The 25,091-nt window shown below is 44.2% G+C and overlaps 1 protein-coding gene and 1 non-coding gene across 2 annotated transcripts in view; both read right to left on the reverse strand.

Moving 5' to 3' along the window:
* LOC126531645 (atrial natriuretic peptide receptor 1-like) overlaps positions 1–25,091 on the reverse strand; it is a 92,834-nt gene that overhangs the window by 22,318 nt on the left and 45,425 nt on the right. Inside the window, exons 4-16 of the mRNA XM_050179263.3 lie at positions 23,542–23,677; positions 22,096–22,190; positions 21,542–21,674; positions 21,369–21,453; positions 15,788–15,908; positions 13,867–13,920; positions 13,013–13,078; positions 8,443–8,523; positions 6,561–6,665; positions 5,661–5,732; positions 4,618–4,780; positions 2,993–3,148; positions 1,684–1,852 (exon numbers count right to left, since the gene is read on the reverse strand). Of these exons, the coding sequence (XP_050035220.3) occupies positions 1,684–1,852; positions 2,993–3,148; positions 4,618–4,780; positions 5,661–5,732; positions 6,561–6,665; positions 8,443–8,523; positions 13,013–13,078; positions 13,867–13,920; positions 15,788–15,908; positions 21,369–21,453; positions 21,542–21,674; positions 22,096–22,190; positions 23,542–23,677 (1,436 nt within the window). The remainder of the gene's footprint in view (positions 1–1,683; positions 1,853–2,992; positions 3,149–4,617; positions 4,781–5,660; positions 5,733–6,560; positions 6,666–8,442; positions 8,524–13,012; positions 13,079–13,866; positions 13,921–15,787; positions 15,909–21,368; positions 21,454–21,541; positions 21,675–22,095; positions 22,191–23,541; positions 23,678–25,091) is intronic.
* Positions 14,854–14,926, reverse strand: TRNAS-UGA (transfer RNA serine (anticodon UGA)). The gene has a single exon. It is a non-coding gene; the product is annotated as a tRNA-Ser (tRNA).

Here is a 25,091-nt window from a genome sequence, read left to right on the forward strand (position 1 = left end):
CAATATCTAAGATGCCCTCGGGCGAAAAGAATAAAGCTGTTAAAGAGGCACTTCGTTGGTATCATTCCGATAAGACACAGCGTGATTTATACTCTTTACAAACAAGGCAGGGTGAAAACTTCGCAGCTCAAAAGAATCGACAAGAGTTATGCATGGAGGAACTAGCAACATTTAAACATGTGCGAAGCCACGCATAAAATAGATGTAAAAACATGAAGTGCGCGACAGCTGGTGCGAGGATTTACCGCGCCACATCAAACCAACAATTTCAGTTCTTGCAAACTTCAGTAGCTTTAACATACAACGCAATGCGCTCGTGCAGTCGTGCTGCCTAGCTAGCGCAACGCGGTAAAACAGCGGAAAACAATATAAGCGGCAAACAGCATTCCGAACTTTAGCGAAATGCCTTTAAACCTCATGCTGCACTGCAGACGAACTTCGTTGCTCACGCGTCTAACTATGATCGAGTGAAAAAAATACACCGACGAAACAAAGGAAAGGATGAGAACAAGAAATTTCCCTTCGAAGCGACGATCCATTTTTGCTACCGTTGCTCCCGCTGATGAGGCTTTGCCGGGAATGATTAGAACCGTATCGCCGGCACGTTTTCACCGGTATTTCAGCCCCCCACCCTGCAACAATCCTTCTTCGACATTCCCTGAAGCTTTGGCCACTCCACACGTGCGAATGGTGTTGCCTATCTTGCTCTGAAAACGGGAATAAGACAGAGAAGCACGATCAACGACACAACAAACTACGGCGCGCGCCCGGCTCCTCTCCCGCGTGTTCTGCGCAAGGCCGCCACCAGTGGCGCGTCCGTCGGCGTGCACGGCGCCTATAGCAGAGGACGTGGCCGTTATTCAGCAATGTGTAAGTCTCACCAGTTCTTCTAATCTCACTAAGGCCGATAATATCCTAAACAATCTCTGATAGTTTTTCGAAGAGTCCTCCTAAGCTAGCCTCCCTCGAGAGGGTTCGGGTGTTAAACGTTGCAAGAATCAGCTTCCGTTGGCGGCCTGTCCGGACCCAGAGATTCTTTGCACCCTCTGCTGCGTTGCACGTCCGACTGCCGCTTTGGTCAGGTGCTCCGCAGCCGCTGGGGACTGAGGGCCATTGGTTAAATGAAGAGATCATTAGGGAGGTTGTGGCCGAATACTACATCAGGGAGGCCAATTCCTGTTCTGGGGAAGGGGCGCCTTTGTTCAAGCTTAGTGGGCCTTCCTAATTTAGTTGTACCTCGATTAGTATAGCCCCACTCGCTCTCGGCAGCTTTCGCGGGTGTCAGGCGTCACTCCAAGCCTGCAGATGTAGTACACTGGAGTCGCAACAATAGTTCGCAAATCGGGGATAATGAGAGCCAAATGATTTCGGTTGAAATCGCCCCAAATTTTAGACACATCTTAGAAACATCTAGAGCCTCACACATCCGCCTTACCCAGTTCAGAAGAAATTCGGTTCAGTGTGTAAGGTGAGCCGTGCCATAGCGCTGTCTAGCATATTACTGCTTTTTCTGGGATCGCGGAGGCCGCAAGATCTCGCTCTGCAGCTGCATGCTAGCTACGGCAGCATGACAAGGTACTGCGCTTGTCTTTAATTCGTCCCAGTTTGAACCATTACCTTATGTTTGAGCAGACGCTGGCGTTTCGAAAAGCATGCATGAACGCGTATTGCTCAAGTACTCACCGATTGATGACGCGCATGTGGACCTTGATCTGGTTGAAGCTGGGCCGATCGTCGGGTTCCTCAGCCCAGCATCGCGTCATCAGTTGGTGAAGCTCGGGAATGCAAGAGTCCTTTTCGACCACGGGTCGAAACGGCGGATCTTCCAGTGACATCACACGCATCAGCATATCTGCATGCCAGTAATCATTTATTTCGCCATAAACACGGAGCTTCAAAATATAATAAACTTGCACTTCTCTTTGAGCAAAATCAATCATCACTCAATCAAGGGCTTTTTTTGGGCGTTTGTTTTCTAGCGCTGAAACTGAAAGCACTTGAATATTTAGTACAACAGCATGTAAGCAGCCTAAGGTGTTGGAAATATCGAGTTGTGTGACCATGCTCTTGGCCTACAGTCATGCTTGGATCACTGTCGTTCTTCTTCTTCGTCTTTTGTTATACTCTTACTTAATTTATTGAGTCCATCACAATATTTTTACCTAATTTAGCTACGTTTTCTTGGTCTGGCGCCGTGCAACGAGAACTGCATCAAACATTATAGACTGTAAAAGAGACTGCGAGTCATTGATATTCTAATACTGTTGTATGTGCGATCTGTGCATCACCATTGTGAAGGCTTTTTACAAGCATGATGCGACTGACAGTGACAATGATCAGAAAGTAATGCAGACGAATATATACAATTAGGTTAAAAAGCGCTCTGTTCCTTTATCTGGCCGGCTCGACTTGTTTCTCCCTTTGTATCTTGCGCTGTACCAGTTCTAGAATGCAACACCAACTCGCCCAATCCTCAACCCTAGTAAAAACTAGCCATTTAACTCTAATTTCGACAATATCCTAGGCTATCTCAAACAACCATATCAAATGTCAGACTATAGCTAAAACGAGAGCGACTGGCCAATTTAGATTTTGTTGCAGGTTGTGCAGTGTCCACCATCGACATCAAGTTTTCCTGTAATGAGCTGCTGATAACGCAATTGTCTAGCATTTGCACTATACTATTTATGGCTAGCTAGTGAGAAAAAGTGGGTTCCTTAAATACTGGGTATGCAATGAAAGCTCATTTAGTTGGGGGAATGCTTTGTGGTGCCCTAGCCTCGTTCTGAGGGTTAGCTACATATATTGAGCTGTTAATGTGTGACTGGTAAAGTAGTAGCCAGCACGTAATTGTAAGGTGTGCAGCAATAGCTTTGTTTCGAGAGGCAAGTATTCCAGCCTGTTTTAGTAACATTGTAGCCTCCATTTAACACTCTCTAGTTTAATAAATACCCCATCAGCGATGGCAAACGAAAGAAATATGCTACTGCACCTGAGTTTTCCATGCGATCGCAGTGCGGATAAAAGGCATCCTCTCGGAGAATAATTTCTTGGAGGATAATTCCAAAACTGTAGACGTCGCCTTTTTGTGTTCCTAGCGACGGACACAGCTTGAGCCGAAGTAGTTCTGGAGCCTTCCATAAAAACTCTATAAAGAGAGAAATTATCAAAATTAGTAATGCAAACAGATTATTAGCTTTTTTATTGTTTGCTTGTTTCAGATTGTCCTTTGATTTCTCCGCTTTACTAAGTATATTAAGAAATCAATTGAGAGTAAAATTGTTTTCTGGATTATTGTGAACGAGAGGCAAAAGTTGATTCACTTATACTTCTATTTGCACGTTTGATATGGGACTGACGCTCGTGCATATAGCTAAATTAGGGTCTGGCCTTCCATACGGCGAGGCGATCATGACCAGGTTGAGAATATTGGCAGCAACCTTGTCCTGAGAGCGGCGGTGGGGACGAGGGGGGGGGGGGGGGGGGGCTTGTAAAAGGCACAAATTTCACGAGCGACGCCGCTAGCAAAGTGACACTTGCACGACTATCTGTTAAAATTAAATTATGGGGTTTTACGTGCCAAAACCACTTTCTGATTATGAGGCACGCCGTAGTGGAGGACTCCGGAAATTTTGACTACCTGGGGTTCTTTAACGTGCACCTAAATCTAAGTACACGGGTGTTTTCGCATTTCGCCCCCATCGAAATGCGGCCGCCGTGGCCGGGATTCGAACCCACGACCTCGTGCTCAGCAGCCCAACACCATAGCCACTGAGCAACCACGGCGGGTGCGACTATCTGTAGCGGGCATACAGGATGTTTTAGCGAACGCTTTCAAAATTTTTTGATGTTTGCCTGTGGCAGATAGCACAATTCTAGTTCATGAGGTGGCCTACTCGAAGCGGCAGATGCTACTTTCACAAAAAAATTGCAATGTGCTGTCGACTAATTAAGCACAATTCATTAATTGACTTCAAACTAATTAGCTTATGGTCCGTATTGCAATGTGCAAATTGTAGCCGTGGAGTTTGCAAGGTAGTTCCATTTGGAACGAATTCTCAGGATGACACCAGTTTTGAGATAGTAGTTCCCGAACTTTGTGGAGAAATGTGTTGGCGTTCCAGTTACTTTTGTGCTTGAATGCATAAAACGACGCTTTGTTAAGAAACTAATTGGAACGCCAATGTATTTCTCCGCACAGTTCGGTAATTAACTCGAAACTGGTGTCATCTTGAAAATTTGTTGCAAGTGGACTCGCCTTGCGAACCCTTAGGCCAGAATTTCTAAATTGAAATATAGGCTATAAGGTGATTAGTGTTAAACTTAATTCGTGAATATTAATTATTTGATTATGCATTTCTGTTCTTGTGCATGAATGCCCGCCTCTTCTGGTAGAACAGCTCATGAACTAAATTGTGCTATCTGCCACAGGCAACCTTTAAATATTTTCGAAAGTGTTCGCTGAAATACCCGGTATATGCTAGCACTAACAACCTACTGGTGAGACAAAAGAGCCTATGTTCGTAATCACATTGGTTCATTCATGTATTTCGAAACGCGAGTGCATTTTCGCTTTGCTGAAAACATAAAACAGCGCGTCCTATAGGGGGCACTCACTCTGGGATCCCTCGGGGACGAATGGGCTGTAAGTCTCGTCCTTGCGAAAGCTGGGCAGCCCGAAGTCGGTGAGCTTGAGCACGAAGTGGCTGTCTACCAGGCAGTTGGAGCTGCGAAGTCGGCCGTGCGTGCCGATCTCGCTGCTGTGCAGGTAGCTCATGCCCTGCGCGTTGTGGTTAGCACGAAGATGGAATCAGTCCTGAACGCGAACGATAAGCCTAATGAACGTCGTGGGCTTCGTGTTTTTTACAGATAAGCTAGTGGCCCCTAGTTGGTCGAGATTTCTCGTGGAGTGCTCACAAAAAAAAAGAAGGGAAGGGCGGCAGCTGGTAAATGGGTTTGTGTTTGAGTTTCCGCTTAACAAAATTATGTTTTCTCGTATTTTCGAATTACGATGCGATGCTCTGATGGACTTTACTTTGAGAAATTAAATTAGTTCAATAAAACACTCGCGCTAGGCGAAGGGCCTACAAGAATGGGGAAGTATGCTGTGCAGACGGTACCGCCACCTAACAACCGTGGCCAGTCAGACAGATCTCAAACGGCAGCTGGATAACGGCTTTGTCTTTCACTGTCCACGTAACAGAATTATGTTTTCTCGTACAATCGAATGAAAATCCGAAGCTATCATGCCTGTAGCTTGTGTGTCAGTCGTACTTTACACATTTTCTTACGTATTTACTTTTGAACGTTAATTTAGTTCGTTAAGGCATTTGCGATTGGCAGGCGGCCTAGAGGAATGAGGATGTATGCTGCACTTGAGCACATGTGCGCGCGCGCGTGACCTACGTCACTTGTGGGGGTGGTGCTTGTGTAACGTGGTGTAACGTCGGCAACAACTTTACTGCACATCCACTTTGGCAGCGTTGAATGGAGAGGGATTTTTCTGTTGCGAATATACTTTTCAGCATCTTCGAATTCTTGCGCTGTCTCTCTTCATTAAAGAAGTCACTTATGCATTGTGTGTTCCATTCCCTGTATTCCACTGCATTGGCAGTAAAATTACACCGTGTAGCTGGTTTTGAAAATGTGAAACGTCATACCTTGACAATGTCGTTTATTAGGGAGTACCGGAACAGCCATTCCAGTCGAAGGGAGTCATTGTGCAGAACATCCTGCCAACACAACAAAGAAAAATGTGCCTTGAGTACGCATACTCTTGCTGATACATAATTCTGATAGTAATGTAACATAATAGCGAATTGGTTAATGACTAGGGAATCAGTCAATAGAAACAAAGCCAAATGGAACTTGCTAGAAGGATGAAGAAAAAATAATTCATTCACGGAGTCACTGAACTGTAAATAACGCAAAGCTCGTGATATTCCTTTATTCAAAACCTGATAATACCACTTATTACTTAACAGCTTAAATGCAAGCTATTCCACCAAATCAGTGTAATGTCGGTCATAAACTTTTTTTATGACGTAATGAATCACGCCCACCAGAACGTGCGTCTGCGTATTTATGGCGTGGTGTCACTGCGTCTACTTCGGTCCACACTGTAATCGCGGCATTAATACGTTGCACACGTGCTTCTCGCAAGCTTCAACTACATGTAACTGCATCCAGCTGTGTCTGCACCTCACGGCACATCAAGCGGCGTGATTTGTGCGTGCCAACGTCTTACCGACAAAGACGTCTGAAAAATGCATCATGTAGCTGTCATGTTAGGCAATTTTCTTTTGGTCACAGCCGGTACTTGCAGACTTATCGTTAAAGCGGTGCTACGGCGTTGTTGCAAGCGACACTCTTAACTAAGGCGGTCTCGTTGCGGGCCTCGGCAAACATTGAAGCTCTTTCACGTTCTGCTGGTTGATATGCTTGCCTCGTTGGGTTCAATGCACATATGTTTGAGTTTCGAACAATAATGATTAATAATCTGACGAAAACAAGCGGGAAGCATTTGGAATTGACGTTGAAGACGGAGAACCAGCGCTTACCTGCAAGCTTCCCTTTGGACAATACTCTGTGATGATGGCAATGTTGGGCATGTCCACACAGGCTCCCACGAACCTCGCTATGTTTTCGTGCTGCGTTTCTCGCATCTATACGAGGGAAAATTAATGAAGGAAAGCGTGGTACACGTCGGCTGAGGAATTTTAGAACGCGCGAGCTTACCGATGTTCAGGGGTGTGTTGCTAGTAAGGGAGCTGTTTAGCAGCGCATTTGAATTATACCCAAGAGGATTGTTTACATAAAATTATTAGAGGAAGAGCTTATACAGTTTAAGATGAGCTTATTCGGTTTGACTTCTTGCGAAACTCTGAATTAGCACCTGCGGTTTCTTTTAACATCACACCGCGCGCGCACCATTCTTCGTAGAAGATAGACAGTATACTGTACCCACTTTGAGGTTTGTTAATTTATTGCTTTGCATTTTATAGGTAGATGTAGCTCACGTCGACGACATTAATAATTAGCTTAGTGCTCCCCCGCCATCTCTTCTTTCGTATCTCATTTTGAGCTCCACGAGGCAAGTTTTCTCGTAATGGCACCAGTTTCTTAGTCCTCGCTTTTCGGAGAAAGCTACCAGGACTGTTCTCTCAAGCACCGTGACTGTCAACATTTTTTCTTGAAGAGGTACTGTAATACTATTTTCGACATTTGTTTTTACGTTAACGGAGGGTTCTGACGTCTAAACTCTAAAAAACTGTGACACGTCTCAGAATGCTGTACATAATTTGAAATGATAATTTTTCTACAGTCAGTTTCGGTCTCGTTTCCCAAGAGGATACTGTGTTGTGAGGTCACGACATGGTATGTCCTGACGTGGGAGCCGGACATTGCGTCGTTTTGACACTCGCAGCACAGCATAGCAGCATAGCGGACGACCAAGCAAGCAGCAGCGATTGTGAAAACGTCGGAATGTCATGTTCCCACATATTGTCTCGTGACGTTACGACACAGCATCCTCGTGGAAACGCAACCGAAACTGGCTTAGAGAAACTGTTATATTAAATTAATAACGATGCTTTAAGGCTTGTCAATATTTTTTCAAAGATTTAAAGGCCTCGGGCTTCCATTTGACGCAACAAGTTAATAGTCGAAAATATCATGTCAGTACCCCTTAAGACCGCTAGTCTATTTGCGTCGTTTAGAATATATCAACCGTTTATATTGAAAACTTAATAATAATAATGATGAACAAATATACTATTGCCCTCGCATCAACCCCGACTGAAAATTTTGTAGAGATTGATTGTAAGGTCACTGGCAGCTCCGTATTATAGTGTGAAATCAATAATTGGTGATCGTGGGCCGTTTCTTCAGCATTTCTGGTCGGATTATTACGACGATTGTCATCGTGTCAGCCGTATTCAACCGTATACACTGAAAGGTACGATTCTTCATTGAAGACAGGGAAGTGAAGGTAATAAAATGTGAAACTCTAGCAAATGACGCGAAACTGTGTTTCATAGGACTGCTGTAAAAATTGGTGGCACACAGGGCAGTTGGTTCTCGCGGGCGGGTTCGTGAAGACCATCCTGTTTCGTTGTTCATTATTTGCAATTCAAAGAGAATCTTTACTTTAGCTACGGCAACTAATCACTACTGTGGTCAACAATTCACGGCTAGAAAAGTTTTTCGCTGTTTACAGGAGTAGCTTACTAGGCTTTTTCTTGCGTTGGCTCCTCTTGTAATGACACAATTGAACAGCGTGATTGAAGCACTAGAGAACAAGAGTGGCTAGTGACGATTTTTCGAGCGAGTCTGCATGCCACAAATAAGCGCTACCATTCATAATATCTCTGGGCTAAAGCTTGAGTACACTTCGGATCTATGATGTCCAGGTTATAGGTAAGCGCGAGAAAGCTTGCTTACCTGTTTGAGTTCAATGAGGACGTTTCTTGTTAGTTCTATCCTTTTCTGGTGAGGTAGCCTTTTGACGGATACGACAATACCCTGCGTAAAATGAACAGCAAGAAATTTTTGGCGATGAATCCTATGCTCTTAGGCAGATGCACATGTACAGAAGCTACAGAAGAATTTTGTAGACCTTCACAGTACCCTATCAAGGAGGTCGTGTACAGGCGGAAAAAATGCTCTGTAGGTAAAATTATATTAAAACAGACACTGAAGAGAGAGAGAGAGAGAGAGAGAGAGAGAGAGAGAGAGAGTACGTAACGCGGCGCATTCGCATGTGCCGTTCCGCAGGCGCTCCTGAGCACAGACGCCATAAATGCTGGTATACCAATATCCCTTCGACAGTTACAGCACTTCCCCGAGATAACTAGCATGGCGAACGCCATCACGGACATGTGCTCTGGCCAATGCCAACTCTTACAGCGCAAATGTATGGCCAAGACGGTAAAGCCAGCAACTCTGTTTCCATGTTCCTGAAGCTATTGGACGGCTCTGAGATATTATCTAACCAATTCGATATAAAAAAATAATAAAAAAAACACCATCGAGAATATTGTGTGGTAATGGTTCATAAGTTCGGCAATATAGGTAAATTTTTCCATCTTCTTAGTAGTGTAGATAGAAGTCGGAGTGAGGAAAGGAGAATCAGAAAAGACATTTGTACGAGGAAAAGAGGCTTGTAATTGCAGTTATATCTTTAGTCTATGAATTTTTGCGAGATATTCTCTTTCTTTGCAGGAATACAAGACAAAAAGATCAGATGTGGGAAAGAATTGCGTTATCTCAAGCGCTCTGAAAAATGATAAACAACGAAAAGAAAGTACGAAATGAAGTTTTGCGTTATGGTTCGTTTCTAACGAAATGAAAAACCGCCCAATACTTCTCAGCAGAATCCTTAGTTCTGTTTGTTAAATTTTTGGTTGGAAGTTGACGACCATGTTTTTGACGTGTTTTGAGTCAAGCAGCTTTTCCGGACACGGATATGAACTTCCTCAGAATTGATTACGCTCGAAAGCGGCCGGATTAACCGCTGCCTGGGGTTTAAAACGCAATTTTTTTGACGATCCGAACCAATCTCGTCTACGTGGGCAATTGATCCCCTGCCCTGAGGGCCAACATCGTGAAGCGTACGAGTTTTAACGTCGCCGGTGGCCCTTGTTAATTTTTTTCTGTGTACACGTATGAGTAATTCGCTGGCAACAAAGCAAAGACGAAACAAAAATAAAACAGGCGCTCTAATCTTAACCCTCGTACTGCATCAAAGATTTTCATTCGACTTTGTTTTATTGTGTCGGTTCTTCATTTTCCTGTAAGGAGTATACGCGGCCATGAAACCAACAACTGCCTATACAGGATAGGCAGAGGAATTGTTTATGGCATACCTTTAGAACTCTCACGTTATGCTTTTTTTTTTCTTATTCGCGGTGCAAGCTTCTTTGTTCAGGAGTGCGTTGGTTTTTACGTCGCCGAGGTTTTTTGTAGGAAGTATAGCCTTGAGCTCAATGATACCTAAGATAGTGAAGTACACGAGAAGAAAAGTAATCATCACCACGAAACTTCTTCTCTGTCCCTTAATTGCTAAGGATTTATTGCCCTGCTCGATTTCAGGGAACTTCTTTGAACTCTGACAAAGGGATGGCTACCGCAGTATGTTTATACTGTGTATGAGCAAGACGTATGTAAATGTTTCGTTGCGAAATTAGGTGTTCGTTGAATGGATAGCTTGTTTAGAGTTACGCAATCACTGTGATTGACACAGCAATGGGGGGCTGTAAATGTTGCAATTCCAATCGTCTGTAGATATAACGTCCATTGAAACCTACGTGCACGAGTGTCCTTGCATCCCGCTCCCATCGCGATGCGTCCTGCGCTGCCCGGAATCTCGCCCGCTATACTTGTAACGCTGAGCAGGAGAGCGCCGTGCGGCTATACAACCGCCACACTGCATCGGTGTTCGTATAATTTGGCAATTTATGCACTTTCAATAAATAAGTCCGAGGTCGTTCAGTAAGCTAAAGCAAGCTAACCAGGGAACCCATCTTCTATCATTTCTATGGTGCACTATGCTTCGGTACACATTTGCTACAATGCGGGACACATTCACCCTATGCTTTATGCACATCTGTTTAGTATATACCTGATGCGTATGAACAACAACAGAAACGCGTTGGTTGTAACTATATTTTGATGTAGAACGCTGGGTAGGTAGGCCTTTGTCGAAATCTCAAATAACAACTCAAGCAAGGCGTACTTAAAAAGAAAGCAACGCAGAAAGAAATCACGTCGCTTACTTGACACACAGTCGCAAGGTGCGTACAGGCACACAAATATAGTGTCAAAGTAGCATTGCCTAGTACATGCAACAGTCATCTATCATACAGAAGGGGTGGAGCGCACTCAAGTCCTTTGTAGTCATTACGTAGCTTGCTAAACACCTCCATGCAAGCACTCCTAAAAGCAATGTGCGGCACCCACCTTCTGAGTAGCTGACGTGGACAATGAAATAATATTTATTCGTCTGATATCTGCTTCTATATAAGGTGAATTACATTCGGTTGCTCTACAATAACAAGCTTGTAAGCGTTTGCAGCACATCAGTCAGGGCGTCCTTTTGTGTCCTCCTGGAACAGCGTGTATAGCGAATCGCGATAGCGTATGTCTTGCACAAAGCAAGAACAGTCGAAACTGAGAGCAGGAAATATACTGTAATTGAGAGCCATTAGGCGCTGCCTATTGTTTGCGATTGCATAAACTTAGTTCTTGGAACTTCGTTCTTTGAATTCCCAGGTCAAGATCAGATGCCTATAGGCCCACTTTGTTTTGTCCGAGAAAGGATAGACATTAAGGGCATCATGGCGCAAATACCAACGCCGATGTGCATTAGTCGGAATATCCGAAGCACCTTCTGAGCTCATTGGCCATACGCCGATCATAGACTATTACACCCGGGCATTGCTGATGCGTCTGTACTATGAAGAGACCGCGGGCAGTCGATCATATTTCTTATTGCTGCCAAATGCCGGCGGCAGATATGCGCCCCGTGCTTAACCGACTCATTTCCAAGTCTGCTGAAACACAGGAAGTGTATCCACGTGCCAAGCGGAGATAAAAGTACAGCCGAGGAAAATATGACCGACAGAGCCAGTCAGCGTGGAAAGGAGGAGTCGCAAAAAGTCAATGGCCGCGATGAGAACGAAAAGAACAGAAAAGAAAATAGAATAAAACTAGGCGCTCGATGGTATTAGCTCCGCTTTATCGGTCGCAAAGGCTTCACCGTCGGGGATCTTTATTTTCATGTCAGTAATGAGAGTGGCCGCAACGGCTCTTGCACACGCTAGCCCATTTTGGCAGAGTAAAGCTAGCGCAATTCCTTGCCTGCGAAATATGACCCTGCGTGCAAGACTCACCAGTGGATAGTTTTGTGTTCCTAGCAAGCGCGGAATGTAACATAAAAAGTTATCACGGGGAATCGACTTGATATACCTGTTCGTCAGGATTAGCATATTGCACTTAATGAGGCACAATGTTGTTAGATTTATGATTGTGCGAATCTAAAAGTGAGTTATAAAGTAAATGTACAAGGATGTTCCGAAGTGGCATTCTTCACTACGCGCCTAATAGGTGTCGAAATATTCCAAATGAGAGCTTTCCTTTTCGAAAAATCAAGTCCGCCGGTGACATCAGCGGTATTGTGTGTTCAGTATAACGCCAGGCACGATTTTTTAATTATACAGGAATGCTTACTCTTTTTGATGCTTATCGTATTTCAGCGTTAATATTTTCTGAATTAGTTATGTATATATGTAAGCAAAGTGAAGGCTTTCGAGCCACGTGCACCAATCATCATATTTTTCCCCATGCCAGGTCGGATATTTATTAGCGTTTTATAGACTGCAGAGGACTCGGCGAATAGCAAGAAACTCAATCAAGACGTATCGGTCATTGGCCTAAACTTCGAGCGTTTATAAAAAAACATTCCTCAGTTTTTGTTTCGTTCTAGTGTACTCGCAGTTCTAGAGAGGGTTCCTTAATAATAGATATTAAAACAAAAAGCTTTCACTTTTGGTACTGCTCTACTCATGGAAATCACTAGCGAATAACTTTTCTCACATATACTCTTTATAATGTTGTTTCGGCTATGCGAAAAGGAGTAGCCGTCACCATTATAAGGTGACTACGTCTCTTTCTTTTATTTTTCATTTCAATAAAAAAAAACTGTACAGAAAGAAACGCTCGCAAGAATACCCTGGCCGCTATCTAGTGGTGTTTTCACGGTCCACTCGCAGTGGCACTTTCGCTGTAGTTCTTTTGTTTTCAGGCTTATATTTGGCACCGCCCAGAGATGACACAGAGACAAAAGAGAATTCGTTTAAGTTCTTAGTCATCTGGCGCGTCACTCCTGCATGCCAGCTCGTCTCGCGTTCTTCTTTCGTGTCCAAATGTTGCACGACACGCAAAGCTCGCACCGTGGCGGACAGCGCCGAGTGGAGCAAAATGTGAGTGGGCGCGCAGGCAGACAGGAACTCACCTTGAAGGATCCCGTCAGGATGAACTGTTGCTCGTTGGCTTTGGTGGCCGCTTCCAGGAAGGCGCTCTGCGACAAGAACGAGAAGAGCAGAGTGGACGCCCTTGTCACAGAGCCAACAGAGAACCAGTATTAGTTTCGTTACTTGCTGCAGAAGCGCAAGACGCAGTGCAATACGATAGCAAGGATGGGACGGTTATGACAAAAAGAGGAGCGCGAAGGGGAGGGTAACGCAGAGAACATGCGACGAAATGTGACAGTCTTATGTTTAATACATCTTCGGGCAGGTTTGAAACAGGCATAGGATACAAGGCGTGGCGTCCAAAAAGGGCTGTCCGTAAAGGTAGGATGTGACACGTAATTATACTTTTGTGCACGCCTTGTAGTTTAATAAAATCTTGGTTTCGAACATGAAAACTGCTGCTTTCTCTGCAGTGTTGGAAATATCACAAGTCGCCAGCAGCGGGCACACATTTTGCAGGGAAAGGTCCGGCTGTTTGCGACACCGTTCCGACTGCATATCTCCTAATTTCGCCCAGACACATTGAATCAGTTAAATCAGCGGTTTACAGAAACGGAGTTCCGTCATTTGGATCTCTTCCATTTCTGATTTTCTGTATGTTGAAATTTCGAGACTGTTATTTTTGCACTGCTACAGTACAAATAGGAGAATACAAGCTGTCACGCTTGTCACAGCACACAGAAAGCTGAAATTAAACCACACAGGACAAGGCTATGGCAGGCAAGAGCCATTCAGGCAAAACGTTGTTTACAGCGTGAGTCACTCATTGAGGCCTGCGCATTCGTGTTAAATGTGCGCGTGGTTAGTTGACGTTGCCTGGAGATGAAATACCTACGTCTCGCTGATCTGGAGCCCAGTGCACCCAGCCTTTTCCCATCCTAGTGGACATCTTTAAAGCGACAAAGACAAGAAGACCACATAAATACCGGTTGTGGGCCACAGTAGCAGCGCGCAATGTCGTATTCCTTGTTTCCTAATTGACATCCTTGCAGAAATTCTAATACGCAAATTTTCGCGTAATAAGCCATAGGTCACATCACTTATGTGTTTCCGTATTACAGAAATGTCTTATTAAGTTGCATTAAAAGGATGCCAATCAGTCACGCTGAAATGGAGTGGATGTACTAAACAAAAAACAAAAAAACAAACAAAAATAAATGTCTGCAGACATTATCTGGCAAATACATTTCTGCTAAGCGAAAGCAATTGAAATTTTCTTTCCCACTTTTCTTTCACATATGCCGAGCTGTGTTTGACAAAGTGAGTTAATATGCTATTCGCATACGTTGTTGTTCGCAGCACTGGCAGCGTCAGCACCATTTCGATAACGCAAACACAATAATGTTGCAGCAATATTGCGGAGTTTGCCTAAAAAAGCCTCATAAAGCGACGTAAGAATAAGATAAGTAGTACCATAGCAGCGCAGCGTGAATTCCACAAACATAGCTTCCTCTGGGCGAGGTAAATTTTCACGTGCTATTTTGGAAAAGGGAAACATACGATCACGGAAGCTATTATCTGGATGGAAAGAAATTATCGTTAGGATTACTACTTCTGAAGCCAAGATTCTGCCCTTAACGTAATGATTGAGAATGTTGTTAATCGATTCCTGGCAAATAATGGCCAAGTTCGTATAAAATATACATTAATTTGCTCACGAGAAGAAAGGGGGTTAACCGAGGGGCTCGATTTTTATTAGTCATATGATGAGAAGCCAACAAACACTGACACCAAGGACAACATAGGGAAAACTACTTGTGCTTAATAAATGAAATAACGAAACGATAAATTAATGGAAATTGAAGTGGATGAAAAAACAACGTGCCGCAGGTGGGACCCGAACCCACAACCTTCGCATTTCACGTGCGATGCTCAACCAATTGAGCTGCCGCGGCGCTGTTTCCCAATCCACTTTCTTGGGTATTTATGTGTCCTTGTAGAACTCTGGGAGTGTTAGCCAGCGCCACCACTCACAGACCGGACGTGGAACGTCCGGTCTGTGAGTGGTGGCGCTGGAGTGGAGGACGTGGAACGTCCTTTTTGCCGCAGGCGTCACGAGAACGTGACGTCACGTTCTCGTGGCGCCTGCGGCAAAAAGGACGTTCCACGTCCTCCGCCAAGGTCTGTGAGTGGTGGCGCTGGCTAACACTCCCAAAGTTCTACTAGGACACATAAATACCCAAGAAAGTGGATGGGGAAACAGCGCCGCGGTAGCTCAATTGGTAGAGCATCGCACGCGAAATGCGAAGGTTGTGGGTTCGGTTCCCACCTGCGGCAATTTGTTTTTTCATCCACTTCAATTTCATTAATTTATCGTTTCTTTATTTCGTTTATTAAGCACAAGTAATTTTCCCTATGTTGTCTTTGGTGTCAGTGTTTGTTGGCTTCTCATGATATGATTAAGTTACTTAGGAAGACTGAATAATGCTCCTTTGGTTGCATTTATGCAGCACCCACCTGATTTTCTAAAGCTCTGAAAACGTTGACTGAGACAACCTGTGTACAAGCTTGCGATTCTTGAATAATAGTTTCTCACTAATTTTCGGAATAAACAGACAAAAATGAAGAGTGAATAAGCGTAAATTCAACACTCGCGACGGCGTCTTTGTTCCCTCTTTTTGATTAAACAGCTCCGATTGAAGAAAGCTTAACCTTCTGCCATACTGTGTGAGTACTGAATAAAAGCAATGCCCAGCAAATCGAAACATTGCCCCGATAGCACCGCAGAACGTGCATTACTGTTTGGCCCGCCTCACCGCGCTAGTGATGGACAGCCGGCTCATCATCCAGCTGCTCCGCTGGTTGCGCGTGAAGGTGATCTGCTCCCACTTGATGCGCCATGACATGTTGGCGATGGCACTTTCCAGCTGCATTTTTCTGTGTGGGAAACAAAAGGAAATCGGTCACGCATTCCTGGCGATACCGAAGATGAATACAGAAAAAGCGTGCAGGAATGGCTGCCTCTGCGCAAGTCACGATGCATGCAAAGGTAAAGGGACTGTGCAAAATTTGATGTTTTGTTTAGACATGCAGTTCATAACTAAGTGGACTCGTTCTTCCGCTCGTGCAAAACTGTTTTTTTTACCTACGGCTTTCTGCAAAGGTATGATAGGTTAAACCAAACACAGTCAACGCGCTAAAATTGCGGTCTACAGCGTGTCTAGTTAATCTCATGACGAAAGTTTTTCAATGCATACTCGGAGAAATTCTCCTATCATCACAAGCGAGATATTTCATTTCAGTTCTTTTTGTTTTTATTTCTGTAATCGCATTTTATGGCGCAACTTACAGAATTCTGACATCTCTCTTTATCGACAGCTACGCAGTTGCGAACGCACCCCCCTTCCTCAAAAGTTTTCGGAACACGGGATCCGAGTAAAACCTAAGTTTCCTCGCAGCCTAGGCATAGGTCCTTTAACCGAAAGATACAGTTGATACTTCTCCATATAGTCACCCCATTCCTGAAATACCTGTTACACTCTGTCGCGAGAAAATTTAACTTATTAACGCAATCGCGTAATAAGTTACGCTATTGTCGCAGAAGATACGGCGTTGGCGTCCCGCGTCCAGCCGCGAACGCCGTTTTAGCAAAAAAAATTTTCGAACCACACATGCCCAGCCCTTCCATGTGACGCAAAGAATTGATTGAAATAATGTAATTTCTCGAACTAAAATACGCGGAAATACCCTAAACTACGACTTATCCTGCAGACATGATAGCTCTCGGAATGTAATTTGAATATATGAGAAAACGTAATTTTGTTACCCGAAAACTCAAACAAACCCCTTTTCCAGCGTTTCTACAATGCTCGCGCCGGCGTGTGGGTGTCTCGGGGGTCACGGAGCGGCGCGCCCGGTTTCTTGCGATACCTCCAGCTGGCGCTCGCCTCCGCCGCATCGCGGCCCATGCAAGAGGCCGCATTTCTACCAGAAAGCCCGCCTTCGTGCATAGCGTTAGCCGCGAGTGTTTCCCGGGAAACATTACCCTTAAAGACGCCGCTGTTGCCGGGAAGCCTGAGATGCAGTCAGGGATCCTTGAATGTTATCACGTTCAACTCTTAGGGGCGAAGCTTAAGCGTTCTCCAATGTTTTCTCATTTTCTGTGCTCGGAAAGATTCTGAGGGCGGCGGTACGGCTTCAATAATTTCGGATTTTGTGATATCATTGTGTTTTATATTTATATTTGCTGGCCTATTAAAAACGTATTTTGCCATTATTGTGCTCGGCTACATTTTATAATATATGAGAGTAAAATCACATAGCTCCGATTAAGACACCTTGTGTGTGTGTGTGTGTGTGTGTGTGTGTGTGTGTGTGTGTGAGAGAGAGAGAGAGAGAGAGAGAGAGAGAGAGAGAGATCAATCGCTGAGACAAAAAAACGCCCGTCTCCTTTGCATTGGGGGTACTTTAAGGAACCCCAGGTGGTCAGAATAATCCGGAATCCCCAATCTACGGTGTGCCTCATAATCAGATCGTGCTTTTGGCACGTAAAACACCAGAATTTCATTTTAGCTTGAATGAAACCGGGTGTTATGAGCTATAAACCATGTAGTGACGTGATAGCGTTAAGGGCCCCGTGTCGCAGAAAACCCGATGTGGGCGTTGTAGCCGGCGTTGGCGTCCTGTAAGAGAAAACTGTAGTATATATTTAGTTATATGTATGTGCCGCGCCTTGCTATATGGTATGCGGTATACGCGGAATATATTGCCACATATCACTACAGCTGCTACCTCGTCTCGCATTCTTGACAAAGTTATTCCCCGGAATTTTGGCAGTGACAGCTCACAAACAAAGGAAAACACGGGGAAGGCGAGGGATGGAAATTCAAGACGATAAGCAAAACGACGATAAGGTAAAAGTGGGAGCCAACGTTTGGACACGTGCACTTGTCCTTTTCAAGGCGACGTATGCTTTCCTCGGCACAGTGTATATTGGTAGGGTTCTTCTAAAGGGGTGAAGAGGTAAGGCGGGTGGCTGAGGCAGCGACCGAAGGTGGGTTAGCGGCGAGGGTGTAGAAGCAGGGTTTGGGTAAGGGCCAGTTGGTATTCCATTGTAAACTTCACTTACAGCGCGTACATAGGCAAATGGACCGAAAGAATGACAAACATAAGCGCTGTCTTTGTCGTTCTTCGGTCCATTTTTCGCGCTGTAAGTGAAGTTTGCGAGGGTGTGTAATTGAGAATAAAGGAGTGCTGTGCACAAAGCAGGCGACACGGCCGTGCGTCAGCCGGCGTGTCAACTGCCGCGTGCACAGCACCCTCTATTGCCTGCTTCGGTGGTGGTCGTGGGCTATCGTCTCTGTGAAAGAGACAATAAAAGGAGCGCAGAAAAAGGTGCTCATGAAAAAAAAAGGAAAGAAAATTACTGAAACTGAATGAATATATAAATAAAAGAAAAAGGGTAAAGAAAGGGAGGGATAGAAAAAAAAAACACTAAGCGACCAAACTAAGTGTTGTTGGCTATAGCTTGAAATTTACCTTAGCGAATAGATTCTTAAGCTCCCTTTGAAACGTTTATGCCTATTGGTTGCAATGTCTTGAACTTATGGACAAGGTATGATTCTCTCTATTTTCTTTCTTGTTCAGAAAGGAAATTTGACTGTAAGATGTAGAGTTTAAGTTCATCAAAGTTATGACGTGGTTGGTTGAAATGCTCTGCGACGGCTTTGGAAGCTTTTTAGCTGTGTCCGCGCGATGTCCGTTTACTTTGACGTTCATTGATTGTCCCGTTTCACGGATATACTGTTTCCTACAGAAGGAACATTCAAGCATATAAATTACGTTCGAACTTGTGCAAGTAAAGCTAGTTTTGAATTCGTGTGTATAACTGTTGGCGGTGCTTTTAATTTTAATGTCACTTTGAAGGTGCCTGCAGGTTTTGCACCTGGGGTGACAACAGGCTTTTATTACGGGGAATGATGTTTGCTGACTTTTGCGTGCACTAACATTTCTTTAAAGTTCTGTTGCAGCGATAGGTAATCCTTTGTACATTCGGGAACGCTTTTCGCAGATGCTCGTTACTTGATAATATTGTGTGGTATATTGGAAAGATGTTGTTTATGTTTGGGAGAGCATTAAAATGTTTCATTATAAAGGCTGGTGTTCTGTCAGATTCTGGTGTAGGTTGCTTCTTAGCTAATTCTGACTGTCTGTACAATCTTGACAATCTGTACAATCTTGTCTGTACAATCATAAGCTCTGTCGAGAGCAACTCGTGGATAGTTTCTTTCTGCTAGCGTTGTTCTTTAGGTCATTTAGGTAGTGGATGTAATCGTTTTCTTCGCTGCAGATTCTTCTTATTCGTTTCGCTTGACCGACGAAAATTCCTTTCTTGCAGTGTCACGAGTGATGACTGTTGTAGTCTAAATATTGCTGGCTATCCGTAGGCTTCCGGTAAAGTGTCGTTCTCAGTTTTCTGTTTTCTAAGTAGACCGTCGTGTCGGTGAAATTGATTTGACTAGGGGAGTGGTGAGCAGTAAATTTAAGACTCGGGTGAAAGCGATTGAAATGGCGAATTAAGCCGGTTAAGGCGCTTGTGCCGTCTTTCCATATTATAAATATGCCGTCGATGTAACGAAGATAAATGTGGGGTTTTAAAGGGTAGGATTTCAACACGTTCGCTTCAAGCTGGCCCATGAAAATGTTCGCATACGTAGGAGCGAATGGTGTTCCCATGCTAGTGGCGGAAGTTTGCTGGTAGAACTGAATTCGAAATAGTTAAGCGTGAGAACAAACCTAAGAGTGTCAGGTAAACTTCAGGAGCGTGCGCTTGGGGAGGCTGCGAGGGATTTCGATACAAATTCAATTATTTCAGTTACCTATCGCCGCAACAGAAACTTTAAAGAAATCTTAGTGCACGCGAAAATCAGCCAACATCATTCTCCCGTAATAAAAGCGTGTTGTCGCCCCATGTGCAAAATTTACAGGCACCTTCAATATGACATTAAAATGAAACGCACTGCGAATAGTTATACACACAAAGTGAAAACTAGCTCTACTTGCGCAAGTTCGAACGTGATTTATATGCCTGAATGTTCCTTCCGTAATAAACAATATATCGGTAAACGGTAAAACGGGACAATGAATGAACGTCAGATTAAACGGACATCGCGCGGACACAGCTAAAAAGCCTCCCAAAGCCGTCGCCGAGAATTTGAACCAACCAGGTGATAACTCAGATGAACTTGCACTCTACATCTTACAGTCAAATTTACGTTCCGAGCGAGAAAGAAAATACAGAGAATCATACCTTACTGATTAGTTTAGGACATTGCAACCAATAGGCATAAACGTTTCAAAGGGAGCTTTGAATCTGTTCGCTATGCGAAATTTCAAGGTAGAGGCAAGAACACTTAGTTTGGTCGTTTAGCGGGTTCTTTTTTATCCCTCCCTTGCTTTCCTTTTTTTTCTTTTATTTATATATTCATTCCCATTTCAGTTTTTTCTTTCTATTCTTTCTCACGAGCACCTTTTTCTGCCGCTCCTTCTATTACCCATTTCAGAGACAGGATAACGCCCGACCCCCGCCGAAGCAGGTAAGAGAGGGTGCTGTGCACGCGACCGTTGACACGCCGGCTGACACACGGCCGTGTCATCGGCCTTGTGCACGGCACTTTTTTATTCTCAGTTCTACACCATTGTCACTAACACACCTTCGGTTGTTGCCGCACCCACCCGCCTAACCTTCTCTTCCCTTTAGAAGAACCCTACCGATATGCACTGCGCCAAGGAAAGCATATGTCGCCTTGAGAAAGACAAGTCCACTTGTCGAAAAGTTGGCTGCCGCTTTTACCTTGTTCTCGTTTTGCTCATAGCCCACAAAGAAATGTCATGAAATAAAACACCGACAGCGCGTGTCTTGTATGTTAAATCATCTCAGACTGAAAATTATAACTGCGAAACAATAACAGAAACCTGAAAATTATGTAATTTTCTTGGCGCGGTCGTGCAGTACTTCATGAATCGGCCCACGCAAGCAACCTCGTTTCTACCAGAAAGCTCGCCTTCGTGCTTAGCCTTCGCCGCGAGCGTTTCCCGGTAAACGTAAAGGTTACATAAGCTGCAGTTGCCGGCAAATGTGAGAATCAGTCAGGGATCATTGAATGCTATCGCATTCCACTCTTAAAGCAAAGCTTAAGCATCCTACAAATTGTTTTCATCGTGTCGCATGCATTCGAATCAATAAATTGAGTTTTTTTCTGAAGCTAAACGTTCCTATTATCAGTACGTCTTGACGTATTGAACTATGTATTGGAGATGCACTACTGGTGGTTGCTTAAATTTGAAAGTTGCCAGCTCATCCGGCGAACACCTCATTTTCCTGGACAGCAGACTTACCGATAAATGAGAAATGCGCAGATGAGCATGATAACCAGGAACACCAATGCAGATATGATCACAGTTTCAAAAAAGGGAAAGTCCTCTGAAATTAGAACAACATGATAGATGTTCATGGGACATTGGAATTCCAAGTAAGAATTGCAAGTGCCGCAAGAAAAGGCGCATCTTACCAGTTTTGAAGCACTTTGGATCCTTGCCGTCAAAGCCGCAAAATGGGACATCCACTGGTGGACCCTTCCCTGGCCAGTGAATGGCATTCACCGCTTGGTAGCTTTGGTTGGCTCCGAAATATTGTAGTACAACCTGCGTGTTGTTGCATGCGTTTTTCCGGAAGCAAATTGAAGGCATGGCTAGAAGCTGTCATCTTCTTTCATAGGACTAGAAATTGCTATTAAAAAAAGAAAACAGAACTCGTTGGTGCATATTAGAAATCATCCAAAATAAAAAACAATTAGAAAACAGGCTTAAGAAGGCTATGAATATATTTGTACAGAGAAAGGCTTAAGAAGGCTATGAATATATTTGTACAGAGAACACACGCCTCCGTACTACCCTTTATCTTCTGAAAAACTAGATTAGCAGTTGCGCCATAGCATAAACAATGAAGGACTTCGCCTTGAATAGCGTTCTTCGCGGAAGTAGGAGTATACGTGCGAAAAATAAGGCAAGGAAAATTGCACTGAAGCGGTGTGTAAGGGTCGCACTAAAAGTGCAATATCCTTACATCGAAATGTCCCGTTGAAGGGTCCACTTGGTCCAGGAGAGCATAGTCGGCGACTCGATCTCCGTTCATGTCAATTACTACTCGGCCCGAGACCCCTGGTAGTGGCGAAAAGCAAGATTTATGACATCTTTAGTTTCTTTATAATACTTTTCTTTCAATAGTTTATTTAGTATCGAAATAAAGAGGCTTCATCACTCACTCACTTTAGGCTTTCATTACGCGCACCGTTTATCACATAACATGGTTGAGCGCGACATCAGAACGAAAAGACAGGAACACAAAACAAATCAACAAACACGCCCTTGAGCATAAGTTATTCTTCAGCGTCACCAAAAAGGTTAGCGGAGCCAAGCATGTACTAATTAAGGGCCCTTTATTATTTTATTTTGTCATCTTTCTCTGCGCTCATTTCTTATGTCACCTTTGACTACTTTGTGCTGTGTAGGTGACAGTGTGTATCTCGCCGCTAAATAAATTTGCACGCTTGGCTGCAGGTTATGTGCGAAGAATTGCAGCGAGAGGTCGTGGTTAAAGCTGACAACACTGACATGCTGTGAAACACAATGTATCAGTGCTTCACCCAGTAAATGCCCGGCACCTGTGTATACGGCGAAAATTTTCTACCTCTTGTGGCTGCGCTCTGGTACTAAGGATATTAGGCGCAAGATGCCCAGTGAAGCCAGACTAAAGCCGAATGTGGCAGATTACGTTACACGCTGGATAACGGACAAGTGCGCTAATTCACTGCAATAGTGCCTGCACCAAACAGGGCTGCATGCATTTACTTGATGCCTTTTGTAAAATGTTCGTATATATGAGTTGCGGCAAGTTTCCTAAGAAAAAAGAAGTACAACTGCCTACCAGCCTTCTAATTGGTATCGTTTTAATGCGCAATTGTTGCTAGTTGGTAGAGTTTCAACGTGCTTTAGTTATGACTGCAAGTCGGGCGTGTTCGTATTCGAATTTCACGGAGGCCAACTAGTTTCGTTTCTTTTTTTATTTGCGATAAAATTGATGCTTTAGTTTTGAACAATGTGGAGAATGCTCCAAACTGCAAAGATTCGAAAGATGGTCTTGTTAGCACTTTGCGTAGGAAGCATGACCCGACGAAGTTTCTTCGTGCCCCAGGTTGCAGGTGAGCTTTGTTGTATGGATGAGGGTGGGAAGACGAATATATGTGCAATTATTGGGAACATCGTTAGGTGACCTAGTATTTCAGAATAAGAAATGCTTATGAAAAAAACGTCGTTTATACGGCATCTGGCAAGCGTTGCATATAATCGACAAGAAACAAATTTCCGACTGCACGTCGCTTAGGGCGTCAAGGCCACCACCTGCTGCAGTGTAAGTCAACGATTGTAAGACTATAGACAAAAAGTGCTAACAAGAAGCAATATGAACCTGCTGCTCGCACCTCCATTATCTAGTGTTCGAAACTGTGCTCACCGTTTATGCTCGCGTTTCGCATTTTGTTCACCAGGTTTTCTCCGTCGTGAGGGTTGAGGCCAATGGTCACGGTTTCGTTTATGGCCTTGCAGAGCATGACTACGGCATCGTGAAAGCTGGCCGTGAAGTAGTTTACCTGCAATAGAGGGAATTTATCAAAATACACATTATTCAATGAATAACTTGCTGAACCTGCATAGAGTGGAATGATTTCTTCCATATTATAAACACACTGAGGGGTGGGCATGAGTTCTGCTTGCCGATAAAATGTTGCGCTGGTGCTTTCGTACTGCGTACACCACCAAGTACTAAGGCCTAGAACCGATAAATACCCCCCCCCCCCCCCCCCGCCTCCCCTTCAAAAATATACTTTTAAACATTTCCCCCGCGATTCCTTGAGCTTGGCTGAATATAACACATTTCAGTGCTTTTTGGCACACTTCGGTACATGTGGTGGGGCACAGATTATTGTTCTCTCTCTTTGTTTTTCTCTCAAGTCTTCAACAAACGTTCTAAGCCTGAGATTCATTGAATATGACTGCGAAAAGCACACGACCATGTCAGCTTGGCAAACTATAGCCAAGGCATTGACCTGTGTCCCTATACTGACCGTCGCATTCTTCTGTGCGCATAATAAATTGACTGTAGCTGAGTGAGTTGGTGTGAATTCATAGCTAACTTAGACAGCGCTTTGCAGCGCGGTCGGAGGTTTGGTGGTAGTAGAACACTCGACCTTTTCTGGGAGTCCAACCCACGAACATTTGTGTTATATAGGCGGAGTTAATTAAGGTACAGTTTATTAAGATATAGGTAATTAAGGCACTTGAACCCACGGCCTTTGATGTGAATTATGGCGGCGCTAATTAAGGTACAAATAGTTAAGTTGCAGTTAATTAAGACACTCGAACCCACGACCTTTGGAGGGAGAAAACAAGTAATATGAAGTAACAACGCATTCGAATGAGAATGTCAAGTAATTTAATGAATGTCTCGTGAGCGCGGAGGCTTTCGCCCTCATCCTCTTTAGCATTGGCTAAAGTGACGTTTTCGTTTAATCTTTTGCTTCATTAGATAAATTATAGCTTAGACAAATAATAAAACATACAAAACGAATGTCTGAGTCTTTTTTATTTACCTCGTACCGTAGCGAGAGAGATGTAGTTCCCTTTCGTCTGTTCGTTCCCAAGTCGCGCAGTCGCTCTACAATCGTGCAGTACCGTGCTACAGCGTCGCGATCATGTTCTTTCATCCTCTCGCGTGCTCCTTAGTGTTCGTGATGGCAGCACTGACATATACCGCTAATCAGGTATTCACTTGCAGAGCGCGCCAATTCGTTTGCTGCGAGAGACGAGACCGACGCAACAGCTCGTGTACGAGACCGTCACCGGAAGTGCGCCGCTCAATTAAAATGCAGGAGTGTGAAAAAAAAAAAGGCAGCAGAAGAAGGCGGCACCAGTGACGCATTCGTCACGTGATTATCCGGTTCGGTATGGGAGAAAGCAGGGAAGGAATTCCTTTTGCGGAGGCTAGACGGGACAAGTGGAAAGAGT

The sequence above is a fragment of the Dermacentor andersoni genome, chromosome 5 (genome assembly GCF_023375885.2).
Source record: "Dermacentor andersoni chromosome 5, qqDerAnde1_hic_scaffold, whole genome shotgun sequence".
NCBI classification, from domain to species: Eukaryota; Metazoa; Arthropoda; class Arachnida; order Ixodida; family Ixodidae; genus Dermacentor; species Dermacentor andersoni.